Raw genomic sequence first — 27,832 nt, forward strand, 5'->3', positions numbered from 1 at the left:
AATAAAATTATCTGGAGCTTTTTGTTCTATTGTGAAAAATCCGCCCCCTCTGTCACAAAACACACCATATATCCTGCATTAAATAAACTTTTCTTAAAAGTGGTTCTCCATTGCATCAGCAAATTTACAATGGTAATTTTAGAATAAGTTTTTTATCCAAGCTTCCTCAGGAAAAAAAAGACACAGGTATTGCAGGCCAGGCTAATGTCGCATTTTAAAAATAAACTCACTTGTGAATATACAGGTTAGTCACAATAAATGCTCTTTCAAAAATGTGATACTTCCAACTTACTTGATATAGTAGGGCACTTTGTTTGGCGAGATGGCTCTCTCCCAGGGACCCTGGACAGACGCTGAAAAGAAGGGAGGAAAAAAAGAAAGGCAAGGAGGTCAAATTCATCGCAAACAGGAAAGACAACATTAATCTCCAGAATTACAATTTTACACTGATATTGGTCTGTTTGCTCAGCTGCCCATGAAGACAGGATGGATTAACCTGCTGTTCTGAAATTTCTGTCCTAATCTAAGTGAAATTGAACTCATTCAGGCACAAAGATAAATGCGAAGAAAAAAAAAACCCACAAACGTTTCCACTGCTAAACCTATAGAACAGATAAGAAACTGAATGAGTAGACTGACGGGGTTTCTTGTATGTGTCTCCCTTGAGTGCTTTTTTTTTTTATAATACTTCCTGTTGCTGGTTCTCAATATTTTTTACTATTTGACTGACTGGATTTTATTATTTCAGTAGCTGAAATATCCCTCTGTGATATATTTACATTCTAAGTTATTGAAGCTAAAGTAATATGCTTATCACTCTGATATGGTTGTTTTTATCTTTATTGGTTTAAAGAGAATCCAAATTCACTTACCAAATAGATGCTTAATTTGGTGCCTCAAAATGTCAGCTGACCAGTGTGATGTTATTAGAAAAGGTGACCAAAAGTGAGGGAATGTCTACTGATATCAGAGCGTAATAAGACTTTTGTTATGAGTGATGAATCCTATACGTGAAATTTCATTTCACATACTAGGAATTTGTTTTATTATGACTTCACTGTGTATTGGTCAAATGAATGATCTTTGCAGTGTTTTTTTTTTCCAGGCTTAAGTTGTAGGATTTCTTCCCTAAAGCTGAACCTCTACAAATATATTTTATATACTGTTTGATCTGATGGTTTTTTTCTTTCTTTAAGACAAAATAATCTTGTTGAGGAGGCACTATAACATTTCCTCAACAATATAATCTTCCTCCTGAATATAGTTTTAAGACACTGGAGCTTTAAGAAACACCGAATATTATCAGAAACAGAAACAAAAGAAGCATTCTTATTAATATCTAGCAACTTTATGTGTCTATACTTTTTCCCCTGAATTTTCATTCTGCTAATAATTTGAAGCACAGCTGATGCTGACCATTATTTCCTCCTATGAAAAACTCCCTTTTAAATTAGCCTCACAGTAAATTCACTCCGCAGTGTATTGAGATGTAAGAAAACGTCAAAGCTAATATATCCTCGACTACACTGTATAATATGAAAGAACAGCTTCTAATAAAAGTTAACTTCACCCACTGCCAGACAATTTAAGCGTAATGAAACTCCAGCTTCTTTGTTTTATATAGAGTAATAGAGGGAACAAATCACCCAACCTTTAACCAGACATGCTGTTTTGTACCTCGGAGATATGTCATTTAAACGATATAGGAAATGGATTTGTATTTGGCCGGTAATTATGCTTTTTCATTTTGGCAGACGGAAATTTTTAATACGGAGAAAAAAGACATTTAGCTGCTGTTTTGAAGTAGTCTCTGACTTTCCATTTCTTTCTGTCCTTCTTTCTCTATTCCTTTCTTTTCCCTTCCTCCTGCCTTCCCTGCTTCCCTTTCCATCTTTGCCTTTCTCATTCTCTTCCCAACTCTTCTCTTGTCCTTTTTCCTTCTGTAGGATGCAGCTCTCCTGTCCAAATAAGTTCACAGAGTAAATAAGATCTGATTTAAAAACATGGGCTAAGGCCAGGCGTGGTGGCTCACGCCTGTAATCCCAACACTTTGGGAGGCTGAGGCAGGCAGATCATCTGAGTTCAGGAGTTCAAGACCAGCCTGGCCAACATGAGGAAACGCTATCTCTACTAAAAATACAAAAAAAAAAAAAAAAAAAAAAAAAAAAGCCGGGCATGGTGGCAGGTGCCTGTAATCCCAGCTACTCGGGAGACTGAGGCAGGAAAATCACTTGAACCCAGGAGGCAAAGGATGCAGTGAGTTGAAATCGCACCACTGCACTCCAGCCTGGGCGACAAGAGCAAAACTCCAACTGAAAAACAAACAAACAAACAAACAAACCATGGGCTAGACTTCCTGACCTATCTGGTCAGAGTCTGTTGTTATGGAAATATTAAAAAGCTAGCCCTCCATAGCAGGAAACATGGTGGAGAGCCAGAAATTATAGCTCCTGGCTGCTCAGTGTACCTTCTTCTTAAAATACCAGCATCATAAAAGGAAGAAGAGAACTCCAGAGAGCTCTTGGTCCAGCCCTCACTGGCTGTGAATGCCAAGCCTGTGAATACCTAAACTGAGAAAAGAATGGCTATTCTTTCCTTAAAGGTATCTATGGGCTGAGGCCTCACAATTTCTCTTATTATACCTTTCTAGTTTTTTTTTTTTTTAATCATTCTAGTGGTCCAGAAATTCTTTCTAATTTGGAGGATGCTAGACCATCCTCTGATAGCAGAAGAATCACTTTGGATTTCCTACACTATTCTTAGGCGTCTCTCAGAAAGAAGTGTGCTCGAGAGGGCTGCTGGCTGCCTGGCCTGGCTTAGGGGCTTTCGGCCCGAAAGAAACAACCTCTAAGCAGCGAGAGACAGAGGAAAATTGCTGTTGCCTGGCTGAGCTAATGGGAAGACCTACGTAGGGTATCTAGAGTTGACTTTTTATGTTTACATTAAAAGGGGAAAAATTTCAATAAAATGTCAGAGAAGTTATCAGAATATGCTTGAACTAAATAGCTGAAAATATTTTTAAAGAATTTTAAAAATATTATAAATTCTAGATCAATATGAAATTTCAAGCTTTTGTAATTGCAGTTCTTAAGTGTTCATTTATTTCCCTTAAAAAAAGCTTTTTGTCTTATGTGTAGCCATCAAATAGGTCCAATGGTGAGATTCAGTGTATTTTTTTTCTGAAAGATGTTTTTCCCCTTTGATTCACAGTTTATAAATTCACCTAAGCAACTGCTTTGCAGTCATTGTTTGAAACCTTACAATTTTATGCTCAAAAATGTCCTTGACACAATAAAAAAAAAAAAGGAAAATAACAACAGCCTCCCCTCATTCCTTCCCTGCCCCATCATAACCACATACACACACACTGGAACTACTTGCTTTAGAAATAACACACAATTGGATGATAGTTCTACGGAATTGGGTTCAGCGCTCCTTCTCAAGAGATTCTTAAGGGTTGTCGACAATTTCATTTGGGGCTGCCAGATGACTCTGGTCTTCCATCTATTCAAAAGTTGATCAAATATGTGGCAGTGCTCATAAGTGTGCCACAGAATTTTTTCATTTCTTGTAGAAGTACTGATGCCAACAACAGCTGTTTCTTATCTCAGTGTACCAGTGGAAGCTTGTCATTCTTCATAAAGCTAGCCTACGTAATAGACACACACATCTTTTATGCCTGATGTGTCCATTTTTAGTAGCCCATCAAAAGCAAATTTATCGGCAAATAGTTTTTATATGACACCGGGTTGTCCTTTGGTATTTTCTTATACAGATGTGCTTATAACCACTACGTGTAATTCCAGGGCAGCTTTGTGATTCAGATTCTTGAATGTACAAATCAACCATTATCATACGGCACCAGCATCATGGGGTATTGTCCACTGAATTTAGATAGCAAACTACACATGCATTTATTTATTGCAAAACCAACCTCTGAATTTCCTTTTGTGTTACAGACACAGTATGTTATTAAGAGCAAGAAAGGGTAGCAATTCTATCTTCAAATGCTTTTCCTTCCTTGAGGTGACAGGATTCAATATTGTGCCCAAGGTAGTTTTGAAAATCACAAGCACGGGCCACATTATTTAGGGGAAGTTGTTATTTCAGCCATTTTTAAATGCATGATGAACAGAATGTTCCAAGTGATGCGCCCTGGTGTTAAGTCACATTTTAATCAACATAGGGGCCTAACCAGAAAATTAAAAAGAATGCTAATATTATTTTAAGACATGCCAAAAGAGCACTTTCTGGAATTCCAACACAAATACATTCATTCATCTCTCTACTTTTCTCATACTTGGTGGATTTGGAGTTTGATAACATAGGTGGGTCAAAAAAGTGGGGGCAGTTTAGATAAATAACCGATACAGCAATCACTGGAGGTAAAATAGAAAACTCACCTCTGGGGTTGAACAAAAGGCATTAGGGAGGATCTACTAGCCACCGGCACCTAGCTCCTCAGAAGTACTCGGGAATTCTGGTAATGGTCTTATGGACACATTCCATATTGATAAAATGAGCAATGCTTCCTAATCTTTTCCCCACTATCTCTGCACCCCACACCCTAGGAATCCTTTTAGACTTTTTTTTTTTTCTAGTCATCTTATCCCTCATAAAATTTTAATACTATAGATGTACTGTATGTCTGTTTATGGATTATGTGTATCTGTTCTTTACACATAAAAAGAGTAAGTTTTTTTCATTATCCAGGAAACAATTTTCACCCCCTTGGGAGCAATATCACACTCATTAAGAATGCCTGATCTAGAGGAAGTGAGGGGGAAGGTGGGAGGAGGGGAAAGGAACAAGGAGTTATTGAAAACAACTTATGTACCTGAAACATGACCTAAACTCGCTCATTTCATACTCATAATGACCTGTGAGGTAGGTATTGTCATTTTCATTTTGCAGATGTTGAAGTATCACATTAGAGCACATGAGATCAAATGAGCTAGTAAGGTCGTAAATTAGATCCCAATTTTGGTTTATTACTCAAGATGAAATCAGATAGATGATCCAGGAAATAAAGGGAAAAACAAATATGTTGTATTTCTACTATGTGCCCTACACTGTATGTTACCTGAGGTAATTCTCTCAAGCACCCTGTGAGATCATGCTATTCCATTATTACAGATGAAGAAACCGAGGCTCAGAAACGTTCAGTAAACTAATCCAGGTCTTGCAGCTAGTAGAGAGGGCAACCAGGATTACAACGAAGTCTGTTTAGTCTTCGAACTTCACTCTATTTTATCATGTGTGGTACATAACCGATAATAAATATTTTGCCAAAAAGCCAAGTAAATACATAAGTCTTTAAAAGGATTATTACATCATCTAGTCCAAGTTTGCTACGTTATATCTGATATCCACATTTACTCTCTACATCATTTCCACCAAATGATTTTCCAGGAGCTGCTTGAACAACTTTACTGCCATCACATTATGGAGGAGCTTTTTTTTGAATTTTTCATAGCTTTAGTGATGATTAGAAACAGCTTCCTTTTATTCTGGTCAAAAACTGCCTCCCTGTCATCTGTAATCTCCACCATAGCTCCTGTTTCAAATGTCCCAAATAAATTATCTGATCAGTTTCAGAGATGCTAATTTCAAAAGAGCTACGATGAGGCTTATTTTCATCTGATAAAAGACAAAAATAGAGCCCCAGTTCCCAATGAAAAAAGGTAACTAACATCATTTCACTCGTTATGCAACATTTCGTTACTGAGCACCTTGTTTGTGTTACACATTGTACAAAGTTCTGGCACTGTTGCAGTAAGTAAGACAGACACAGTTCCTGCTACTTTGCTCTTAATTTTAGTCTCTGAGGATATCTTTCAATGAGCATATCTGCCATTCCAGCATTAAAATCAATAAAGTGGTATTTACTGAACGCATATGATGTGCTTAGCTCCATGCTAGGTATTTGCAGGCAAGGGTGGGTTGGGGAAAGAAGTCCAAACATGACCCTCACCCTTAAGGACCTATGATTCAAATGGGATGAGGTTTCACAAGAACATATATTATAATGGGACTGTATCAGTCAGGGTCCTGGCAGGAAACAGATGGCACAATCAAGTTGGGTAAGCTGAGGAGACTTCAGTAGACGGGCTGTTCACAAAGGTGCTTGCACAGTGTAGGGAGATCACAAGGGAGAATAGTTTTAAAAGGGAGCCACTGAGCATGTGCATAGGGTAAAGGGGATCTTTGGTCATGTGACAGGATCTTTGGTCAAGGGAAGTAGGTAGGGAGGGAGTCAGGCGAATAAGCATTCCAACCTCATTCTCCATTTCCCACTGTCTCCCACCATGGTGCTCCAGTGGCTGAGCCCAGCCTGAAGCTAGGAGGGCTGGGGACTCCATTCATGCAGCCCACAAAGGTCAACCTCACAAGGCCCAGGGCAAGGCAGGGAAGTGTGGAGAGTGGACTCACACTACAGGACAAAGTGTAGACACTTTCTCATGCTGATGTCATGGCAATAGCCTCATAGCTGTCTTTAGGTTCTCCCTAGCTTCTCAGCTAATCCAGTGTAGCACTAATAGATTAATTTCTCCAAAGTACTATTTGGAGCCCATTGCTTTTACTCAAAAACCTTCCATATTTTATAAACTAATTTTAAACCACTCATATATATAAGCTAATAAACTAAATTTAAAATTCCTTCCTTTGGTATTCAAGGCCCTTTACATCCTGACTCCCCCTCACTTTTTTATCCCAGTCCTTCCTTACATGACCTTAATGGTTTTATTTGTCCTTGCTTTCAGACCCCTGTGCTCCGTGACAGAGACAGGCTGCCTGTATTATACCCAGTCTCCTTCTTCTTTAGTAACAGAATTTCTAACTGTTGGATGCAGCCATGTTCCCAAGGACTATGCATGTCAACTGAGGGTATTTGTGTGAGGCTTCTGGGAAAGTTCTTTAAAGGTGGCTCACCAAATGGAGAGGCAGTTTTTGCCCTTTTCCCATTCCTCTTCCTGCCTGGAACACAGATACGATGATGGGGAGAGCCATAGTAACCAGGAGAATGGAAGCCATCTAGTTGCAATCCTCCATAAGTAGATGAGGCAAGAAGGTGAGTGGGGCCGGGCACGGTGGCTCACGCCTGTAATCCCAGCACTTTGGGAGGCAGAGGTGGGCGGATCACTTGAGGTCAGGAATTCAAAACCAGCCTGGCCAACATGGCAAAAACCCGTCTCTACTAAAAATACAAAAATTAGCCCGGCACGGTGGTGCACGCCTGTAATCCCAGCTACTTGGGAGGCTGAGGCTGGAGAATCGCTTAAACCTGGCAGGCTGAGGTTACAGTGAGCCAAGATCGTGCCATTGCACTCCAGCCTGGGTGACAGAGTGAGACTCGTCTCAAAAAAAAAAAAAAAAAAAAAAAGAGAGAAGGTAAGTGTAAGTAGTTTTGGTGGCAATTCAAGGAAGCACTGGTAGAAGAGTTGGGAAGTAAGGCAGAAAGGTAAGAAAGCTGATAAAGGACGCATTGCTGCTGGGGTCACCTGGGGCTCGGAGCAGCTGAGCACTTCAGTGCAGAGCACACTTCAGAGTTATCTCACTCATGGGATGAGGGAACTGGGTTATTTATCTACTATTGCTTGAGGGCTGCTCCTGGAGTATGGAGGGGGCAGTCATTAAATCCCTGGCATTTCTGGCCTGCTCCTTATGCTGATGAGCAGGCCCCAATGGCCAGCAAAGGGCTAAAGTCAGAGTTGCAGGTGTTTGTAGATGGAAGTCTAGGCTTGGTGTTTGTGGGCATAGTGAATGCCAGAGGGCATATGGGCAGGGCTCTGACAACTTATGCTACAGAAGCCATACATTAAGACAGTGGCTGAGAAGAAAGACATGAGAAGTTTGAGTTCCTGATGAAAATGAGTCACCATTCCAGCTTATCTATGATTTTCTATACAAGAAACATTAAACCCCTCCCTTGTTTAAGCCATTGTTTAATTAGGTGAAGCCAAGCCTGCTTCTAATCGAAATATCCCGACCCCACCTTCACTAGCAAACCATATGGCTGCTCACATGATTCCTGGCTCAGCTTGGACACCATCCCTTACATCATGCCTTTCATTCTTCCTGTTGCGAGGCTGGAGTGCAGTGGCATGATCTCGGCTCACTGCAACCTCTGCCTCCCGGGTTCAAGTGATTCTCTTGCCTCAGCCTCCTGAGTAGCTGGGACTACAGGCGCACACCACCACACCCAGCTAATTTTTGTATTTTTAGTAGAGACGGGGTTTCACCATGTTGGCCAGGATGGTCTTGATCTCTTGACCTCATGATCCACCTGCCTCGGCCTCCCAAAGTACTGGGATTGCAGGCGTGAGCCACAGTGCCTGGCCCTTCTTTAATTTTTTTTTTATTTTTTCTTTAATTTTCAATAGTATTTTTCTTTTTGACTACAAAAACAATATCATGGTTGTAGAAAATCCATCCAGAAGAAAATTCAAATCCCCTGTAACCCTCTGTATTCCCACCAATCAGCTATAACTTGTTAACGTTTTCATATACATTATTTCACATATACACATATTTACTTTGTGAGATTCAGATCCTATCATAGACAAAGGTTTTTACACTGCCTTTTTTCTCTCAAAATATATTATGGGAAACATAATATGAACAATTTTTCTACATGCTTATATATTCTTCTGTAATTGACTTGTTATTTAAAAATTTACATATGGTAAAAATCACTTTTTTTGTATACAGTTCTGATTTTTAACACATGTATAGATTCGTGTGATGACCATCACAATCAGGAGACAAAACAGTTCCCTCATGCCCAAAATTTCCTCATAGTATCCTTTCGTAGTCAACTCCTCCTCCAGCCCCAAAACCTGGCAACTACTGACTTGTTTTGTCTTTTCCAGAATGTCATATAAATACAGTATGTAACCTTTTGATACTGGTTTATTTCACTCAGCATAATGCATAATCCATATTGCTGTATCAACGATTTGTTTCTTTTCATTGCTAAGTAGTATGCCATTATATGGGTGTACTACAGCTTAGTTATCCATTCACCTGTTCAAAGACATTAGGTTGCTTTTAGCATTTGGCAATCATGAATAAAGCTGGTATCAACATTTGTGTACAGGTGTTTGCATAAGCATAAGTTTTCATTTCTCTAAGGTGAATGCTTAAGAGTGGGCTTGTAGGGTTACAACAGATTTTTCATTGCTAAAAAATTCCCACTTATGGATGTACCATGATTTATTGAATAAATTCCCTCTTTGGGAACATATAAGTTGTTTCCAGTTTTTCACTGTTCTAAGTAAGGCCACAGTGAACATCTTTGTAGATAAATCTTTGCACATATTTTAGTTAATTTTTTAAAGCAAAATTCCTAGAAGTATATTTACTTGATTAAAGGCTATGAATGTTTTGAAAACATTTTACATAAATTACACTTATGGCAGCAGAAGCCTCTCTTTATTGATATAAGTGTAAAGAGAAAAATCAATTTTCTGCAGGTCAATAGTATTTAGTTGGCATAATTCTCAAAGCAAGTTAGATATACTGCTTGATACAGTAGATTATTTGGGAACATTCCTCTCACACTCTCCTCTTCCCCTGATAGACTGTAAAACTCAGAGTTTAGAAAGGCACTCAGGATGTTGGCTTTCTATTTCAAAGCCCAATCCAGCATCTTGAGAGGGAGCTGGATATAGCAGAAAATGTCCACAGTACAGATTCAGAAGAACTGGATTTGAGTCCTGACTCCCCTATCACTTCATGATCTTAAGCTAGTCTTTTTCCTGCCTAAGCCTTATTTTCCTTATATTCCAATGGGAATAATGATATCTCCCTCACCAAAATGTTGTCAGGATAAAATGAGGAAATCAATATGAAATTGCTTTGTAAAATGTTAATCACCACACAAATAATGTTTGTAATCACATATCTATGATGTGTTGTCTGAATGATGGTAATTGCGGAACCAATTCTTTCTCTCTCACCTGGGCAGCATTTATCTTCAGCCTTGAATCCACTCCTAACTACTGTTAATGTGCCACATGTAGTATAAAGTATGGCAGAGAGAAATGCCTTTGAATAGTATCTAACTGCCTGGGCTTATGGTACTTCTTTCTACATCTCTGTCTTCCTAGACCAATGACATCTATACAACAGATCTTTCATTCTTAGCTAGACCATTTATCCACCATTCATCAGCATGAATGATAAACAGATTAGTTTATATTTTAAGCAGTGAAAATCAGAGGCCCATAGACTGATTAGCATTTGGCAATCATGAATAAAGCTGGTATCAACATTTGTGTACAGGTATTTGCATCAGCATAAGTTTGGTTCTTTTCACTGAAATGCAAGTGAAAGGACAAGACCATAAGTACTAGAATCATAGCAGATGCTATGAGAATGGCTGGACTCTTTAAGGAAGGAAGATCGTACAGAGAGAACTGCATGTATACACCATATTTTCATACAATGGAATACCATTCAGCATTAAAAAAAAGAAGGTTCCTACCATTGGTGACAATGTGGATGGGCCTTGCAGACATGCTCAGTGAAATAAGCCAGTCATAGAAGCATAAATGCTGTATGACTCCACTTTTATGAAGTGTCTGAAATAGTCAACCTCATAGAAGCAGTAAATAGAAAAGTGGTTGCCAGAAGACAGGGCAGGGGAAACGAGAAATTGTTATTCAATGAGTATAAAGTTTCACTTATGCAAGATGAGTAAGTTCTAGAGATCTGCTGTACAACATAGTGTCTATAGTTAACAATACTGTGTAGTGCACTTAAAACTTAAGGGGATTAAGAGGGTCCACCTCGGCCGGGCGCGGTGGCTCACCCCTGTAATCCCAGCACTTTGGGAGGCCAAGGTGAGCAGATCACGAGGTCAAGAGATCGAGACCATCCTGGCCGACGTGGTGAAACCCCATCTCTACTAAAAATACAAAAATTAGCTGGGCAAGGTGGCGCACACCTATAGTCCCAGCTACTCGGGAGGCTGAGGCAGGAGAATCGCTTGAACCTGGGAGGTGGAGGTTGCAGTCAGCTGAGATCGTGCCACTGCACTCCAGCCTGGCGACAGAGCAAGACTCCATCTCAAAAAAAAAAAAAAGAGGGTCCATCTCATGTTGTGTTCTTGCCATACACAGACACACACAAAAGCAAAGGGACACAAAACTTTTGTAGGTAATGAATATGTTCATTATCTTTAGTTTGATTGTGGCAATAGTATCTTGGGTGTATACATATGTCCAAACTTACCAAATTACATATATTAAATATGCATATTTTTGCATATAATTATACCCCAAGAAAGCTATAAAAGTACAAAAAAAGAAAAAAAAGATGAGGACAGTGGAGGAAAACAAAAGGGAATGTACCCTGGCAAATGCCCCCAAATGGTGGCGGCAGTAGAACTGCTGTCAAAGAAAAATAATACAGAAGCTAGAATAAAGTGGGATGAAACACAAGAATAGCCTAGCTAGTGAAGTATAAACAATTCTTGAGCCTGACAGACTAAGGGTGTAGAAGAAGAAGATGTATTTGATCCCACGATCACTGGTGACCTCAAAAGGGCAATTTCACACTAGTGATCAGAGGCTGAAGGAGGGAGTAGACGGAGGGGAAGCAAGCATTTGAGAAGCTGTGTATAAAAAGAGGAAAATGGAAATGGAAAGGGGCAACATCTGATTGTTGGTCATCCCTCTCTTGTGCTCTGTAACCCAGCCTATTCAGTTCACTTCATTACTGAATTTGCTTAGGGTTTCTTTATAACGTTAAATTATATGCAAAATGTATTTCTATCTTTTTCATTTCCTAAAGTCATAATCAAGATTATGATACAGTATTTAAGCTTTCATGTAGTTATTAGTGTTGAATATATATGTATATATGTGTAATTTTTCCCATTCCAATTTTTTTCTGTATGATTTCTATTTTCTTTTGATGTGACGCATATAGTTCCTGTAGCAAGAGTAAGTTTTCTGTCATTTAAATGAAAGGCCAAGTTAAATTTAACACTTTTCAAAACGTTAAATTAAAATAAGGATAGTGCTTTATATGTCTATATCGTATATCAAAAGTAAAGATTCAATGAAAACTTTAAGATCACTTACTAAACTTTCAAAGATGGGCAGACTTTCCATAAAGATTTCAACAGCAGAGACAGATGGGCTACATTCCAGAGAGGAAGGTCACAAGAGTGATGAATGAGACCTCTAATGTCTGCCATAGCTGTGAAAATCTTTATGGCTAACTAAAATTCATAACGAATAACAACCTGTAAATATTATATGAGCTGTCAGACAGATAATGCTGAGCTCTGAGACCATTGCACATGGTGAACAGAATACCACACCATGGGATTTGTCAGTAGATTGCCAAGTCATTTAGAGTATCAGGCTCACATTTGATCTGGGAAGTCAAGAGTTCATACTAAAATTCTTGGCAAGGTGACTGAGTTGCAGAGATAAAACTATATCTAATATCCAGTGCTGATGGCTGCATAGTCACACAAAGTCTAATAGCCAAAGTTGGGCGGCATTACTCATGAAAAAAAAAAGAAAAAAAAAGCTGCTTCTAACCGACTTATAGAAAACTTCAAAAACATCACGGTGATTATTAGAAGAGTAAGAAAGCAATCAAGCTTCCTAAGGTCAGATATAGGAAGATAGATACCTACATAAATAGAGCCATGAATAATTTATGCTCAAGGAATTTTCGAGTAAATTCGAACATAATTGGCTGACTGCATTACCAGGGAACTTTCCTCCAGGTAATGGTGGTTACAGTTTTTGGGCCATCTGGGTTAAGTCAGGTTACTAACAAGTCAATGCAATATCGCCAGGTGCCTTTACTGTCTCTGCAGATGTACTTTTAAAAGACGGCAGGCAGTCCACACCATTTGCTGAACGCTCTCTGTGTGAAAGGTATTGTATTAGGCACCAGGGAAATTTCAAGGAAAGTAAAATTTGAAACCTGAGACAGTAGGGAGCAACTCAGATATTAAAAACCAAATGATTATAGATGGGATGTACATCCATTAGAAAGCGAGAAGAGTGAGAAAGAACTAAAGCTGTGACAGCAATTAAAGCAAAAAGAGTATAGGAGAGACTGAATTTGGGGCCCATTTTTCACTCAGTTGTGAAAGAACTAAACATGTATACCTTAGCCATGGCCTCATGGTGAGCGCAGTGTGCTTCCTAGCTCCTTGACCTTGGCTTGCTTGACCATGTGACTTGCTTTAGCGGATATGATGTGAACAGAGGCTTGTCACACTGGCAATCTGCCATGAGAACATGCCCCAGGTTGCTTCTGATCCTTTAGTCTGGGGCTCACAACCCAACACATTTAGAGACCATCTAAACTGAACTCACAGCCTGAGGCAAACCCAGGCATGCTTCAGTATGAAGTAGAGCTTTCCAGTCAAGTTTTATCCAGATCACCCGAATTACAGTTGACCTGTAGACCCATAAGCATGAGAACAGAAGCTTTATATTCTTGTATAGTAGTTATATTGTGGCATTATTGTGGATACAGCTGACAGAGAGAGGAGTAGAGAGAGAAGGGGAGAGGGGAAACAGTATCATAAAGATTAAAGAATAAAAAATATCCTCCAGCCAAAGTCTCTCCCATTTGTTACTAGCCACTGCCTCTACTAACATGCAAAGATTAATGGGGATTATCATCCTCTTTGGTCTGTGCAGTTGAGACGTGTGGGTTGCTATTCACTGGTGTCTGGAACCCCTTTTCTAAGGCTGATAATCCATAATAGTTACAAGTATGAACTTGAATATGTTAGTAAATTGTTCTAGTCTCAGTTTTCGCTTCTGTGAAATGGAGACAATAATAGTCCTTATTTTAAAGGTTGGTGTGAGGATTAAACGGGTTCATCTATGCAAAATGCTTCCTCTGTGTTAAGAGCACAGAGCGCTCGATACTTTTTAAAAATTCCAACTCCTACATTTATAATTATTTTCATCATTAATGTAGCTAGTTATCAGGATATTTATCTCATTCACGAACTTACTGCCAATGTGAGGAATCCCAGGGTAACCAGGAAAGTGACAGAGACTTTCCATGGTTCTAGAGTTAAACTGACTGTTAACCACCAAAGCATGGGACCAGGGAACTAGTTAAGGAAATAATCTTTCTTCCTCTTTTTCTAGCCATTTTCTGACTCTTTAAAAAACGTTACGCGGTTCTCAGAGTAATAAAACATGAACGGAGACAAATCTTCCTCTTGGCATTCTGATGCTGATGTTTACTATGAAAATCAACTGTGTTTTATCATTATATACTATATTAGTATTGCTTCAGAATTCAAAATAAATAGCTAAATATTTTTAGAAATAAATAAAACATTCTTGTTTAATTTCAATTGTTGGTTCTGATTTTTAAACTAAATTTTTACATAACCAAGCTTACTATTTTTTTCCTATTTAAATTGGTGTGGGTGATTCATGTTAATGGAATTCTCTGACCTGAAGTTATGTGCTGTCTTGTTTAAGACATAAGCCTTGCTGCCCCCCTTTTTTTTTTTGCCTGAAGATAACAGGGTTGTCATGAGCTTTTGTGTTGGGTTCCAGGAATAACTGAAGATGCAGTTCAAAACTGAATCTTCCTCTAATAGATGTATCTGCTCCAGATCTCCTGGACCAAGTCTTTTGAATTACTTTCTTTCCCTTGATAGCTGGTCTAGGTCAAATTCTATAACATGAACTCCTTCACTTTTCACCTCCTGAGAATAAATCCCTTCTGTCCCTAACTCACACCATAAATGAGCTCATTTCATTCCATTCCTCTTCGAAATTTTTTTTCACAGACATTTCCTGCTCAGACTTTTTCTTTCCATATCAAATTGCCCTCATGTTGACTAATCCTTCAATTATTCTCTCTCGTCTGCCTATTTCTATCTCATTAAAACATTAGTGCTCTCTAAAACCTATATTTATATTCATTATACATACATAAGAAATCCCTTTTCTGAACAGAAGGGCTATAAGGAGACTACACACGAAACTGGAAAGGGAGATATTCATCTTTTTTTTTTTTTTTGGATACAGAGTCTTGCTCCGTCACCCAGGCTGGAGCGCAATGGCGTGATCTCGGCTCACTGCAACCTCCGCCTCCTGGGTTCAAGCAATTCTCCTGCCTCAGCCTCCCAAGTAGCTGGGATTACAGGTGCCTGTCACCATGCCCAGCTAACTTTTGTATTTTTCAGTAGAGACGGGGTTTCACCATGTTGGTCAGGCTGGTCTTGAACTCCTGACCTCAGGTGATCCACCCACCTTGGCCTCCCAAAGTGCTGGGATCACAGGCGTGAGCCACCGCGCCCGGCCCGAGATATTCATCTTAACAGAATGGCTAAGTAGAAGGGAGAAAGTGATTTTTCATCACTGAATGCATCTTGTGACTCTTGCTAGGTGAGATCAGGGACCAAGCAATTATAAACATTCTTTGCTAAGTTCCTATCAAAAGGAATACCCTCTACTTTGGATTTGCATGTAGCCTCAGGGACAATATGCGTTAATACTCATCTAGATAGAACATCTCCTTTCTCTCACTGTGGAATGGATTCCTCCCTTCCATTCTACTCCCATTGCACCCACTATTTACTACCACTGTAGGAGGTCATTTTTTATAGGTCTGTCTTTTGTGATTGGTATTGAAATGTCCCAAGGCAATAATTCTCTTTTGATCTTCATATTTCAGGTGACTCGTTTTTGTTAATAAATATAGGAATGAATGAATGAATACTACAAGCACAGTAAGTAACAATGCTACAGGCACCATGTCACTTCTTAGCTCAGAATTCTATGACTTCCCTTCTCACAAAGCATATATGCCAAAGGCTTTTAACGATAGCCAACCATAGTTGATAAGACCCTTCCTCGTCTGGCCCTTGGTCACTCACTGACCTCCTATCATTCACCATCTTTCTTCCTTGGCTTCAGTCATACTGGCTTCCTTGCTATTAATATTTCTCAAACCCTCTAAGCATGCTCCATCTTGGATCCTTTACTTTTACTGTTTCCTCCACCTGGAACACTTTGTCCCCCAATATCTGACTGGTGTACTTCCTCACATCTCTACTGAAATGTCACCATTCCTGACCACTCCACTAAAAGGGTCCCCTTCTCCCATCCTCTAGCCCCTTTAGCCTGCTTTATTCTTTGTTTTTAAATCAAACTTATCATGACCTGATTGTCCATCTTCTCTTGTTAAAATGTAAGCTCCACAATAAATAAACTTTGTTTTATTTACTGCTGTTTCCCCAGTTCCTAGATCAGAGTTTGATTTACATTGGTCATTCAATAGACATTTGTTGAGTAACAAAGTGAATCAATTCTTAACTGACTGAAAATAAAGTGAAGTTCATTAACTCTTTCTGGACATCAGACTAAGCACTAGGCTAAGTTCTTTCATTTTATTAGACTGGGAACAATCTTTTAAGTGCCCAGTTATTCATTCAATCAAGGCATATCCTGCATCTAATATGCAAGATGTTGTGTTAGATGCAAAATTATTTTTAATAAAAAAGTAATGCAGGCCCTATGCCCTTAAAGTGCTCACACTCCAACATATTTCCTTTCAAGATCTATGTTACTGACCATCTTACGTTCTAACTCTTGCCTGTCATGGGCATGTATGCTGCTGAGCTTAAGGTTTAAGGTAAGAGATTCATGTAATTTTATGCTGTCCCCAAAGTCCTTACCTATTAATGGAGATCATGAGGTTGGACACCTTAAATAATAATAATCACTACTTACCCTGAACAAAATAATCAACCTCATTATGAAAGCAAGAGTAAATCAAATTACCCAGTGACTGTAATGGGCCTATTATAATATCTTTTTCTTAGATGCTTCTAAATGCCTGTCAATTTCATTGCCCCCTCACAGATTGGCTTCCTCCAGGAAGCCAACTCTAAGGCAATGATTAGAGAGCAGGATAGACAACTGTGGAAGGGAAGTGAAAGAAACAGGAATAGAAATAGGGAGAAGTCAAGGTGAACGCAGACGCAGTGACAGTCTCATTCAACCCCATGGGAGCTCTTGAGCTCATGTTCTCCTGAGTTGGGCCAAAATGGCCAGGTCATTATTCCCCTACACTGATCAGGAAGAGCTGCCCCTGTAAGGGGTATGATCTTGGGTGAGGCAGCTGATGCAATTCCCGAAGATTGTCTGCTGAGGACACTCCCTTTCATCGAGAGACTAAAGGGTCCCTAAGGATGCAGAAAAGCAACTTCAAATAATTCCTCAGGCATAGGTCACTGTATTTAGTGTTCCACATGACTTTCGTTACCACAAACTGTGCAGGCATTGGTATAAAGGAGTGATTCTCAACTAGGGGCAATTTCACCCAACAGGGGACATCAGACAGACAATGTCTGGAGACATTTTTGGTTGTCACAACTAAGGGAGGGGAGTGCTACTGGCATGTAGTGAGTAGAGGCCAGAGATAATGCACAGGACAGCCCCCAATAATTTTTGCCCACAGAGGTGTGATCCCACCATTTCTGTTGCGCAAAGCTTTGTATTCTAGGACAGATGACAAAATGCTACCCCAGGCCAAACTCACAAATGCCTTCATTTTCTGAGTAGTGTAAAAATGCACTTTTCAGAGCCAGCATTCCACTAATTATCTGGCCCCAAATGCCAATAGTGCCCAGGTCAAGAAAGCCTGGTTTACAGTCTGGCCTGTGGCCTGTGAGATGGCATTACCCTTAGATGGATAATAAATAACTAATCCAATCAGATGCTTTTTCTTGGAGAGCTTGAATGTAATACACAGAGATAAACAGAGATGACAGATGGGTGGGGAAGTTTAAAAAGTCAGATAACAAAGGAAGAAAATGGAAGTCATAAGAAAGTAGAAACTATAAGTAGAAGGTGTTAGGTGGAGAGAAGAGAGAAGATATGATACTGTAATAGTCTGAAGTCTATGGCAGCAAATGCATATACAGAAAGAAGCAAACATGTTTCATGGTGTCTGTTGTTCCATGTTATTCTTTTCTTTTCTTTTTTTTTTTTTTTTTGAGATGGAATCTCGCCCTGTTGCCTAGGCTGGTGTGCAATGGTGTGATCTTGGCTCACTGCAACCTCCGTCTCCTGGGTTCAAGCGATTCTCCTGCCTCAGCCTCCTGAGTAGCTGGGATTACAGGTGTGCGCCATCATGCCTGGCTAATTTTTTGTGTCTTTAGTAGAGACAGGGTTTCACCATGTTGGCCAGGTTGGTCTCCAACTCCTGACCTCGTGATCCGCCCGCCTCAGCCTCCCAAAGTGCTGGGATTACAGGTGTGAGCCACCGTGCCCGGCCCATGTTATTCTTCATGCCTCTCTGTATCCTGAAAATGTTCCTTATCACCTAAGCCTATCCCTGTCCCTTACAGCCTTAAGGAGACATAGCACATAACAGAGCAGTACCTGCAGTCGGCTGAAATCAAGATGATTTTTACTGCAGATATCTGAAAGTCTATTTAAAAATCTAGAATGGTTTTTAAACCAGGAACAGTTTATGTAAGTCTACTAAAGAACAAAATGCCTTTTGTCCTCACTTCAAAGTTCTCACCAGAAAGTACTTTGTAATCCCAAACTGGTTGTGTTCTGAAAATGGAAAACATCCAAATGGAAAAACGAAAGTAATGATTCTTGCCCACAGGGATGTGATCCCACTATTTCTGTTGTGCAAAGCTTTGTATTTTGGACAGATGACAAAATGCTACCCCAGGCCAAATTCACAAATGCCTTCATTTTCTGGGTAGTGTAAAAATACACCCTTCAGAGCCAGCATTCCACCAAAATAGTGCCCATGTTATAAAACTGATTCAGAACTCTGGTGCTGGTCTCTTTGCCCTAGCTCCTCATGAGGCCCAGAAGAATCTGTCACAATGAGGAAGATGAAATAAGAAAGAAACAGACATTTGTCTCATCTCTTCCATGCCACCGGGCTGATTTCCATGTAAGTACGTGACGAAGGAGTGGTGGTTAGTGATCCAGCTAAATGCGCCCATTCAGCTCTAAAGCCAGATTATGCATGGGGTATGATAGCAGCTTCATAAAGTCTAGGAGAGGTTAATACTATTGTTGTTCCACTCAGATCCCTTTTACTGAGCTGGTTCACCCAGCCGCAGTTGTTGTGAGTGTTGGTTGCTAAGGCCTCATTGGTCCTTTCACCAGAAATCCTCCCTTGGCCAAATGGGAACTGCTTTGCTATCTCCTACTCCCCAGAAATCCACAGACAATGACTAATTCACATGGGAAAATAAAAGCCCAGCCCTGGCTGGGCGCGGTGGCTCACGCCTGTAATCCCAGCACTTTTGGAGACCGAGGCAGGCGGATCACGAAATCAGGAGTTCGAGACCAGCCTGGCCAACCTAGTGAAACCCCATCTCTACTAAAAATACAAAAAAAAAAAAAAAAAAAAAAAAAAAAATAGCCAGGTGTGGTAGTCCCAGCTACTCGGGAGGCTGAGGCAGGAGAATAGCTTGAACCTGGGAGGCGGAGGTTGCAGTGAGCCAAGATCATGCCATTGCACTCCAGTTTGGGTGACAGAACAAGACTCCGTCTCAAAACAAACAAACAAAAAGCCCAGCCCCCTTATCTCAAGGTAGGGACAATTTGTTCTCCAGAGCTCCCTGTGGGATCAAGCTGAAGTGAGTCTCTTCCTTCCCACTTAACTCCTTGACCAGCATCCTTCTTACTTTATCCTGCTTCCCTCACTCCCTTTCACCTGAACAAATTACTTCTACAAGAAGCCCCATCTATCTAAATAGAGCTCTATTTCTAGGGATTTTACCTAAGGCTAGGGTGAGCAACTATCTTGGTTTGCCTGGGACTACAGAGATTTCCTGGAAAATGGGAATTCCAGTGCTAAATCCGGGAAAGTCCCAGACAAACCAGGATGAGTGGTCACTCTGCAAGGCAGATAAATATTTGGATCCTGAGCATCCTTCCTGCTAAGTTTAAGAAGATTCTTTGCATACAGGGACTTGAGTGATCCAAATAACATAGATAAATTAGTCATTTCTGGGAAACCATCTATGCAAAAAAAAAAAAAAAAAAAAAAAAAAAAAACAACGTGCCCCAATTTGTAGTATTTGCCAATTTCCATGGAGTAAATCTTCCCACTATGCCTGATTTCAAGCTACCAAAGGTAGGCTTAATAACTAGCTCACAATTCCTGTATATTTTACAATTGGCTCTCTTGAGCCATTGTAAGCCAGCCCCAGCACAGAAATTCCCATAGCAGAAACAAAAATGTTCTGTTTCCTCATGTGTTCAAATTGATGGGATATATAGGGCCAACGATGCAAAATCTGGTTGCTAATGATACTGTAAAGCAAATAAATCTGAGAGCTTATTGGGGAGTATACATTTGAGCTAAAGGAGAAAAGGGCCGTGACAATACATTTTAAGAAGAGAATATAATTATTACTGCTGTAGCTGCTTTTTATGGGCATTGGAAAGGCTGTCTTTGAATTTATAGGGGCATTATCAGCATCACTGGTAGGTCACATGGCATTTGTCCCAAATTCCTAACACTTGGGACAACACGTGACTGCTGAAGAAACTGGCTCAAATCATTTCACCCTGAGATTTTACTTGAAAGAGAATTTTAGCCTGCAAATCATCTCACATTGGACCTGCAAAATTCTTTCTGACTTTTATCATGATGGCTTATTTTTATGTTTTTATTTTTTTGAGATGGAGTTTCACTCTTGTTGCCCAGGCTGGAGTGCAATGGCGCAATCTCGGCTCACTGCAACCTCTGCCTCCTGGGTTCAAGTGATTCTCCTGCCTCAGCCTCTCGAGTAGCTGGGATTACAGATGCATGCCACCACGCCCAGCTAATTTTGTATTTTTAGTAGAGACAGGGTTTCTCCATGTTGGTCAGGCTGGTCTTGAACTCCTGACCTCAGGTGATCTGCCCGCCTCAGCCTCCCAAAGTGCTGGGATTACTGGCGTGAGCCACCGCACCCGGCCTCATGATGGCTTATTTAAGCCAATCTGAAGCTTTAAATTATTGCCCCACTCATATTTCAAATTGTCTGTCCCCTGAGGACACTGGTAGCATAGGTTGGAGCACTGTTAGGTGAAATGTCAGCAATTATTAGATGTGCTTAAAGGTTTCCCCTATTTTTTAAAATTAAGTGTGTATGTGTAGTGGGGAATGTCCAGGATGAAAGCTTGGCAACTCTCAAGATAGAAACAAACTGCTAGGCCCTATGTATCAAGGAGAAACTGTAAAAGCTTGAGTCACTTTGACAAGAGAGAAAAAGACTTAACCAGGGATATTATTAAGGCAGTTAAGATTGTAAAGCCTGCAAGAAATAATTGATCAGTTATTTCTTTTTACAGTGTCTCATAATCTGAGAAGGTCACTCAATGAAACAGCTTTTAAATTCAGAATAAATAGTAAAAAGGAAATTTGTCTTTCAGAGTCCCATTGCCACTGCAAGAGGTCACTGGTTAAAAGCTGGAGTATAAAATGTTACCTTTATTGTTTTTTTTCCATTACAAAGGTAGTACATGCTATTACCAGAAAATTTGTAAAAGTAAAAAGAAAGAAATGATGCAATAACTGTTTGTCTTTTGGTATCTTTTTATTTTCCATTTTTCTTTTATGTGTACATTTCTGTTATCTTTATTTTATTTTGTAATATAGTTGTGATCATGCTGTAATTTTGAAGTCAGCCTTTTCCCTTAATGTATTACATGGTACAGTAGACTTTGATAAAAACGACCATATAAAGTTATGAATGCTATTAGTCTTTGCTGAGAAGCAACAGAAAAGGTCACATTATTTATTGAGTGTCTACTATGTGATAGCCACTATGCTAAATCTCATGCCTCTGTGTATTATCAATGTCAAGAGTGAATTTACCTCTTCTTCTTTTGGGTATAAGACATAATTCATTCTGTAAATATTTACTGAACATCTACTAAGTACCACATACCACATTAGGTACTGTACAATATAACTGTCAACAAGACTAATACTATCCTGACCTTTTAGAGATTAAGGTCTATCTTTTTGATTATTTATCACTCATTAGTTATACAAACAACTACTGAGCCATTCTAATGTGCAAAACACTGGACTTTCAGATTAGATCCTTGGAAATCATCTTCAGAAAGGAGAGGAACTACTTATACTGACCATTAAATGCAAGAGAATGAATGAAACTTTCATGACTAGTTTGACTCTAACAGGCATGCATTCAGTTATACTATCAAGCTGATAGTAATAATGATACTAATGCTAAAGCTAATAGCAAACACTTGAATAGCACTTTCTGTGTTCCAGGCACTATTCTAAGGGTTTTACAAATATTAACTGTTTGATCTTCACTGTAACCCTATGAAATAATACAGCCATATTTCACCGAATTCAATATCCCATTGGTCGTATGGTGCATTCTGATTTCAGAACTGTTGAAACGTGGGTGGAAAAGTGTGTCTTACAATTGACCAAATATGTTACTATTATCCCTATTTTAAAGATGAAGAATAAAGAGAAAGAAAAAAGCATAAAGTGTCTGAGTCAATATTTGAACCCAGTCAGTTTGATTTTACAGCTTTTACTCGTAACCACTATCGATACCATTTTGATAAGGCAGTTTTTAGCCCAGAGGTGTTGAGAGAAAAATTTAGGTTTTGTAAATCAACTTAGGATGGCCAAACGAAGAGGAATATACGAGAGAATAATCGTTGGCAATAGCAGATGGACTAGACAGTTATTGGCCTGGGCATTTCTTCTTAATGGGTAAGGCAGTGTGATGTGTGGCTTGGAAGTACAGAAACTGGGTTCCAGTCCCAGTATTATAACTATCTTTGTGACCTTGGTTATGTCATTTGATCGTTCTGCACCTATTTCATTATCTGTAAAATAAGGAAAGGGCTGGAATGATTCAATGTTTCTCAAACTATTTCGACTGCAACCCGCAGAAGAAAACCGTTTTACACTGTGATCTGGCGTGCGTGCGCGCACACACACATGCATGTACACACACATCTAACAAATTAACCACCGCCAAAACAACACTTAACCTTGCTTAGGTAATGCACTCTGATATTTTCTAATCTGTTCCATTCCATTCCATTCCAGTAAAAAATTGTTGGTTGTAAGTCATTAAACTGATTTTAGGATTTGCTATTGAGCCACACCTCAGAGTTTGGAAACTACTGGTATAGATAGATACTTTCTAAGCTTATCTCCAGTTAGGAAATTCCACAGCACAAGAGGGCTCCTGGGTGGGAGTGGGGCTGGGAACTTCAGTAAAGAGAGGGACTTGACCCTTTTGCCTCATAAATACTCATTTTCTTTTTAATTGGACCACGTTTCTACAACCTTTAGCAGAAATTTTTTGTCATTAAAGCATCTGGCAAATACCACATTAAGGCAAAGATTCACCGTGATCCATGGCATAAAGTTTAGTGTGAAATTAACTGGTGTGCCTGAAAAAGGCTTCCACAGTCACCTAAAACTGGAGAACTATAGACTCCTTATCCTCTTAGAGTCTCAGTGTATAATAAAAATTCCAAGAATTCTAACAAGAAATAAACTTGCTTATCTTCGAAACCTAGTGTTTTTCCAATCTTATTAATCAGTACTATTTTTTTCAAGGGACAGTTATCAAAATCTAATATAACATTAATGTTTTAAAGAACCTGGCTTGGAAAATATTCTTTTTTTTTTTTTTCTTTTTTTATTTTTTATTATACTTTAAGTTTTAGGGTACATGTGCACATTGTGCAGGTTAGTTACATATGTATACATGTGCCATGCTGGTGCGCTGCACCCACTAACTCGTCATCTAGCATTAGGTATATCTCCCAATGCTATCCCTCCCCCCTCCCCCCTCCCCACCACAGTCCCCAGAGTGTGATATTCCCCTTCCTGTGTTCTTTTAAGGGACCTGTGGAACTTGTAAAATATTAAGAAAACCATGGATTCTTTTTACTGTTATAGAATGATTTCTCCCTTTACCCAAATATATAGTGATCTTTCTTGGTGAGAAAAGTAGAATTTAGAACAAAAGACCAGAGAATTGAAATAATGGTCAGGAAAAATCTTTAAACTCTTTTTTTGAGACAGAGTCTCTCTCTATCACCCAGGCTGGACTGCAGTGGCATGATCTCAGCTCACTGCAACCTCCACCTCCAGGGTTCAAGCCATTCTCCTGCCTCAGCCTCCTAAGCAGCTGGGATTACAGGCGAGTGCCACCACGCCCAGCTAATTTTTGTATTTTTAGTACAGATGGGGGTTTCACCAGGTTGGCCAGGCTGGTCTTGAACTCCTGACCTCAAGTGATCTGCCCACCTCAGCCTCCCAAAGTGATGGGATTACAGGTGTGAGCCACCACGCCCAGCAAATCTTTAAACTCTTCAAAAGAAAAGGACAATTTTCAGACTACTATGCCAACCAATGAATACTTTAGTACTTTCTTAATCACAGACATATGAAGAGACTGACAATATACCTACCAATTATACATATATAACTATATATTAGTATATAATTTAAATAATTTAAATAATTTTATTGTAAATTATATACATATTTGAAGTCACACTATTAGAATTTCTCCTTTTTCTTGGTTTAAGTTGTAGAAGTCAATTAGGAGTAGCAGTGTATTAAAACTAGAAGTAAGGACAAGTTAGTGTCTATCAGTGGAGAAGGGTCATATTTCACAACGCTTTTCTCTTCTCATTTTCTCTTAGATCTAAGATAAAAGAAACAATTTCTTTAACATGTAGAGATTGGGCCACCAGGAAGAAACAGTGAATTCTTTTTTTTAGTAAAAGGCTGCCTCTGTCTTCTGATAAACAACAGACAGCTGGTAATGTAATTTCCAAATAATTTCCAAAGGGGAGTGTGTGTGTGTGTGTGTGTGTGTGTGTGAGAGAGAGAGAGAGTGCACACACGTGCGAGACAGAGAGAGAGAGAGAATAAGATAAACAGAGACAGTAAGCATGTTTATGTTGGCGGGTGCAATTAGTAGTTCCCCCTTATTTTTCTTCTCTTTGTAATTTCTAAGCTTTAGGAGCCACCCTATTATTATTTATAGTAACCTGAAAGCACATTACTAAACATGTATCAACTCAGGCCTGTCTAAAAAAAAGTATCAATTCAAATTCATTTAATATGACCTTAGAGGAATATTTAAAACATATTTTTATTCATTGGTGGGGGGAAGCTGCTTTTATAGTAGCAAATACGTGACTTCAGAGATGTCCTGCTTCAAATATGGTGATTTTTTTTTTTTTTTAAATTTAGGGTCAGGGTCTTGCTCTGTCACCCAGATTGGAGTGCGGGGGGCGGGATTATGGATCACTGCAGCCTTGACCTCTTGGGCTCAAGTGATCCTCCTGCCTCAGTTTCCCAAAGAATCGGGATTATAGGCATGAGCCACACCATGCCTAGCTCAAATACGGTTTGGATGGCACACCCAATTTCTGGTGCAATTTTCTAGAGGTAAGTTTGGCAATACACTTGAAAAGGCTTACGAATGTAAACATTCTTTAACATGACAATTCCACCTTTAGGCATTTATCCTGTAGAAAGAATCTGAGATATTTGTAAAGGTATAAAAAGGATATTAGCCATAATGCTCGATATAATAAAGATTGTGAAATAATCTTAATATTGAGCAATTTAGAATTGTGTTGGTAAATTTGGTACAGCCACAGAAGAGAGTATTAGCCAGTCATTAGAAAAATTACTCTGAAGAAGAATATTTAAACACATGAAAATATTGTAAAGATAGTTTTAAGGGAAAAAAGCAGGTCATAAAACTGTAGCATGTTTTTATCTGCGCATGGTTTAAAAGAAAAGAGAGAGGCCGGGCGTGGTGGCTCATGCCTGTAATCTCAACACTTTGGGAGGCCTCAGTGGGTGGATTACTTGAGGCCACAAGTTCGAGACCAGCCTGGCCAACATAGTGAAACCCCGTCTCTACTAAAAATACAAAAAATTAGCCAAGCGTGGTGGCGTATTCCTGTAATCCCAGCTACTCGGGAGGCTGAGTCATGAGAATCGCTAGAACCCAGGACGGGGGAGGTTGCAGTGAGCTGAGATTGCACTCTGTCTCAAAAAACAAAAAAATTAAAAAATAAACAAAAGATAGAACCTTGATACACACACACACACACGCAACCACAAGAGAAATACAGAAACTATATAAACCAAATTTCTGACAGTGATTATCTCTGAGTCATAGGATTATGGATACTTTTTCTTTTCTTGTTTGTACTGTGGGCTTTCCAAATTTTTCTTGATGTGTATAGAGTACCTTTGTAATTTTAAAAAGTACAATGTAAAGAAACAATCCATCCTTAGTCTCACCGTCCTATTTCTTAAATATCCCTTAAACCAAGTTGGTATTTTCTTTATACCTGCAAGCAAAGCTTTTAAGCATATATTGATATTCCACATGGGCATCCAAGAGATTGATGACTTCCGGGGCTGGCTCCATTCAGGCAGGTAGATCAGTCTCTTTATGAATACCTGTGTCTAACAGGCCTGACCTTTCTGGAAGTGGGCACTGATGTGATATGGTTTGAAAGGTGTGAGAATGCTCCCCTTGGCCCCTCAAAGTTCCTTCCTCACAGCTCAGAGCTTATGGCCGATGTTCTACCACCTCAGGCTTACGGATTTTCACACTAATAAAATGCAAATAACCCAGGAGAAGTACACATTAAACTTTACCTATCACTTGGGTTAAATGAGTATATCAACTTCTGAAAATAGGTTTTAATGGGTAAGACATGGGAATTCAGAGGGGGAGTCAGGGAGAAGAAAATATGAATGAATATACCTGGTGTCTGAGGAGTAATTAATATTCATAATAGTACTATTTTTTATTTATGGTTTATGAGTCGCTTAGGAGTATGTTATCACATTTAATCTCAATTAAATCGAATAGAATGGCTGTCACTAAGGCAAGTTAAGTAGACCAGAGATTTGGAAAGATGCAGAAGACAAAATCTGCAGCCTTTATCATTTTTCTAGAGCCGTTCCTAAAAGCCACGATCCCATTGATTTAGATAAACTGCTTTAACTTATCCCTTTTTCTTGGCAACTCCAAAGCATTGTGAAACTGTGTCCAAATAACTAGACCACATGCGGATAATAAAGTTAGAGCCAGTCCAGAAAATAAGATACTTCTTCTTAATCTATTGTCGATGTATGACAAAAACACAGGACGAACACCTTCCAGGAAATTTTGTTCAAAAAGACAACAGCCAACTGAAGACACACATGACAACATCTACTCAAATACTTTAAAGTATTTGTGAGCGTGGATCTTTTTATTAACCCGTGGAGAATGGAAAAGAAAGGAAACGATCAGAAAATGGCAATGAAAGAATATGGCAGAAGAATGGAGATCATACAGAATTACTTCCTCTCTATAAAATATATAAATTAAGTAAAATTACAGTGCGATGCTTAAAAACACAGACTCTGGAGCCAACTTCTTGAGTTTGAATCCTGGCTCCCTCATCTACTAGCTGTATGAATGTGTGCCTCAGTTTCTTCATCACTGAAATGAGTATAATAATGGTACCTACCTTAAGGGATTGCTATAAGGATTAAACTAGTTAAAATCTGTAACATTTCTAGGCACAAAGTAATTGCGTTAAAATGATGGATAAACCCTCATATATACTCATATATGACCACGAGGAAATACATCAGAATGCTAACAGATGTTAACTCCATGTGGTAAAGTATGGCTTTTTAAATACCAAAAAACTCAACACATATACTTTTATAATCAAATAAAAAGTGGTATAAATTAACATTAATCAGAGGAAAACAGGTGCTTGCCAATTTAATATGCAATATT

The 27,832-nt window shown here is 39.2% G+C and overlaps 1 protein-coding gene across 1 annotated transcript in view; it reads right to left on the reverse strand.

The window, feature by feature from the left end:
- Window positions 1–27,832, reverse strand: part of DMD (dystrophin) — a 2,218,635-nt gene that overhangs the window by 206,783 nt on the left and 1,984,020 nt on the right. Inside the window, exon 62 of the mRNA XM_063601607.1 lies at window positions 293–353. Coding sequence (XP_063457677.1) covers window positions 293–353 — 61 coding nt within the window. The remainder of the gene's footprint in view (window positions 1–292; window positions 354–27,832) is intronic.

Source organism: Pan paniscus, chromosome X (assembly GCF_029289425.2).
Source record: "Pan paniscus chromosome X, NHGRI_mPanPan1-v2.0_pri, whole genome shotgun sequence".
NCBI classification, from domain to species: domain Eukaryota; kingdom Metazoa; phylum Chordata; class Mammalia; order Primates; family Hominidae; genus Pan; species Pan paniscus.